At 56.9% G+C, this 2712-nt stretch overlaps 1 protein-coding gene across 1 annotated transcript in view; it reads left to right on the top strand.

Moving 5' to 3' along the window:
* Positions 1-1817: 1817 nt before the first annotated feature.
* Positions 1818-2712, top strand: part of LVRN (laeverin) — a 53995-nt gene continuing 53100 nt past the window's right edge. The window contains exon 1 of the mRNA XM_011358258.2: positions 1818-2681. Within this exon, the coding sequence (XP_011356560.1) occupies positions 1984-2681 (698 nt within the window). The 5' untranslated portion in view covers positions 1818-1983. The remainder of the gene's footprint in view (positions 2682-2712) is intronic.

Here is a 2712-nt window from a genome sequence, read left to right on the forward strand (position 1 = left end):
TTGAGGGGAAGGAGGAATATGAATTTGTAGTAATTCTGTTATTGACTCTTTTCCTTTTTCTTCCTTCCTTTCCTTCCTTCCTTCCTTCCTTCCTTCCTTCCTTCCTTCCTTCCTTCCTTCCTTCCTTCCTTCCTTCCTGCCCCCCCCTCTTTTTTTTTCATTCCAATAAATCTTTCCTGGGAGTGTGGAATCCTTCAAAATTCTTCAAAAAATTGTCCAGGGGGGTGGTAAGGACAATAATTAATTAGCACTGAATCTGCGACAATCCCCACCTGACAATGACCTAAACTCAGAGAGACCCCTGCTAACTTAGCAGCTCACAGTCTGGCAGCCTGATTTGCCGGTAGGTTTTACAGGGAGAAATTGAGGAAGAGTGTCCTCCCTCGGCTCTATCCAGGATCTTCTGAGAGTGATCCATGTCGTCATAAGCACTTTTATACATAATTGTTTCATTTCTGAAGGAGGCAAGTCAAACCTGAAATCAGGAGACTAGTCCACAGATTACAGCACAACCCCGTTGGTGAGCTTGGCGTCAAGTCCCCTTCCTTCTCTTATTCCAGAGGTTTGCTGCTGCTGCTGCTGTTGTGGTTAATGTGAATAATTTCAGTTCGAGGAGCAGGGAAAATCACGTTTCCCAGGAGAATCACCTGGGTTTATCCTGTCTGAACTCAGGTGGAAGGGTTTCCTCATTGGAAGGGAGATACAGTTCAAAGCAGGAAAGTGAAGATTGTTTTATGGTTGTGACGAAAAAATTCTCTGTTCTGAAAAAACTGGAGTTTAATGACGGATATGCTCAAATAAATCTTTGGCCACAGGATCTTCAACCACCCTCTCCTGCCTCTTCTGCAGCGCGTCCTAAGTACTTGGGACTCATGCCCAATTCATCCAAGAGCGCGTGCAGATTCGGAACTCGGCCACAGGCGGGGGACTCTCCCAGGAGCATTACTAAATAGCAAACAGATGCCCGCATGCCAAGGGCTGATTAGAGAGCATCGCCTGGGAGACGAGTTCCAGCCCCTCACTTTCCGAGTGGAAAAGGTGTCCACGGGACCGTCTTATTCTCTTTGCTTGAAAAAGTCGGTTTGGAGAGCAGTATTTCCCTTTCCCCGAGCAGGGGAGAGAAAAGCCTGACCCCGCTCCGGGTTTGGATACCCAGTCCCCGGGAGCTGTGGAGCTCAGCGGCGGCTTCCCGCTGGGTCCCAAGGTAAAGCGACCCTTCCCGTTCCTTCGCCGGGGGGATGCTGATGCCGCGCTCCCTGGCTTTTTGTCGCCCCTTCCTCCAGCGCTCCTTCCCCATCTCGGAAAAGACTCCTGGACGCCAGACCTTGTTTTCATCAGCACACTCGCTGCCCCGGCAGCCTGAGTTTCGAGCTTATTCAGGAGCCGAATTTCGCGCCAAAGATTTGGCTCCGGAAGTTAGTTTTGACACTGCAGTTGTCTATCGCAGGGTCATTTCAGAGCGCGTCCTCTCAAGTCCAGGTCCTTAAGCCTCCATCACGCCCTCTAGCACAGGTATAACCAATGGTGGCCAGCAGGTGTGCTACCGGCAGCTCATCACTGCAGTCAAGGAGCTGAGGATGCTCTGTACCTGTCTCTTTTCCGACAACTCCTGAACTGCACCGAGACAAATCCCCTGAATCCAGTATCTCCGTCGGAGGTTTCCAAATCCGAGTTTGTTCTGACTGTCCCCTCCCCGCACCGACTCTAGAAGCCTCTTCTGCGAGGCGCGCGCTTGGGTGCGCCGGATCCGCCTCTTCTCTGGGCTCTGGCGGGCGGGGTGGGAAGGCAGGGACCTGGATCTGATTAGGTGGGAGGGGGAAGTCGTGGTCCAAATCTTCTCTGTCTTGTCTCCCAGCTTCTCGAGGAGGAAGAGAGAAGGTAAAAGAGAGGTAGGTCCCGTCCCTGAGCACCCGGACCGAGGTTCTGAGCCGCCGCCACCGCTGTCTCCGGGTTCGTGCCTCACCCCCATCTGGGGTCCAGGCCATGGGGCCCCCATCCAGCTCTGGCTTCTACGTAAGCCGCGCGGCAGCCCTGCTGCTGGCCGGGCTGGCTGCCGCGCTCCTGCTGGCGCTGGCAGTTCTCGCCGCTCTGTACGGCCGCTGCGCGCGTGTCGCGCCGTCGGAGCTTCACCACGGCGGGGACCAGGACGCCGCGCCTTCCCCGCCCGGCGAGCAGAAGGAGTCGCCGCCGACCCGGCAGTCGGACCCCACTCTTGAGCCGACGGTGACGGCCACCCTGGGCAAGGGGCGACCCTTCGGGCCCTGGGACCAGCTGCGCCTGCCGCGTTGGCTCGTGCCACTGCACTACGAGCTGGAGCTGTGGCCGCGGCTGAAGCCAGATGAGCTCTCAGCTCCGGCGTTGAGCTTCACTGGCCGCGTGAACATCACAGTGCGCTGTGCGGTGGCCACCGCGCGGCTGCTGCTGCACAGCCTCTTCCTGGACTGTGAGAGAGCTGAGGTGCGGGGTCCTCTGTCCTCGGGCACTGGAGACGCCACCGTGGGCCACGTGCCGGTGGAGGACGTGTGGTTCGCCTTGGAGATGGAGTACATGGTGCTGGAGCTCCGCGAGGCTCTGCAGCCCGGGAGTCTCTATGAGCTGCAGCTCAGCTTCTCCGGCCCGGTATACCAGGACAAAAGGGAGGGACTCTTCCTCAACATCTACATGGACCAGGGTGCGCGCAGGTAAGGGCAGGCCGACCCGGGCCTCCTTGGC

The sequence above is a fragment of the Pteropus vampyrus genome, unplaced genomic scaffold (genome assembly GCF_000151845.1).
Source record: "Pteropus vampyrus isolate Shadow unplaced genomic scaffold, Pvam_2.0 Scaffold39, whole genome shotgun sequence".
Lineage (NCBI taxonomy): Eukaryota > Metazoa > Chordata > Mammalia > Chiroptera > Pteropodidae > Pteropus > Pteropus vampyrus.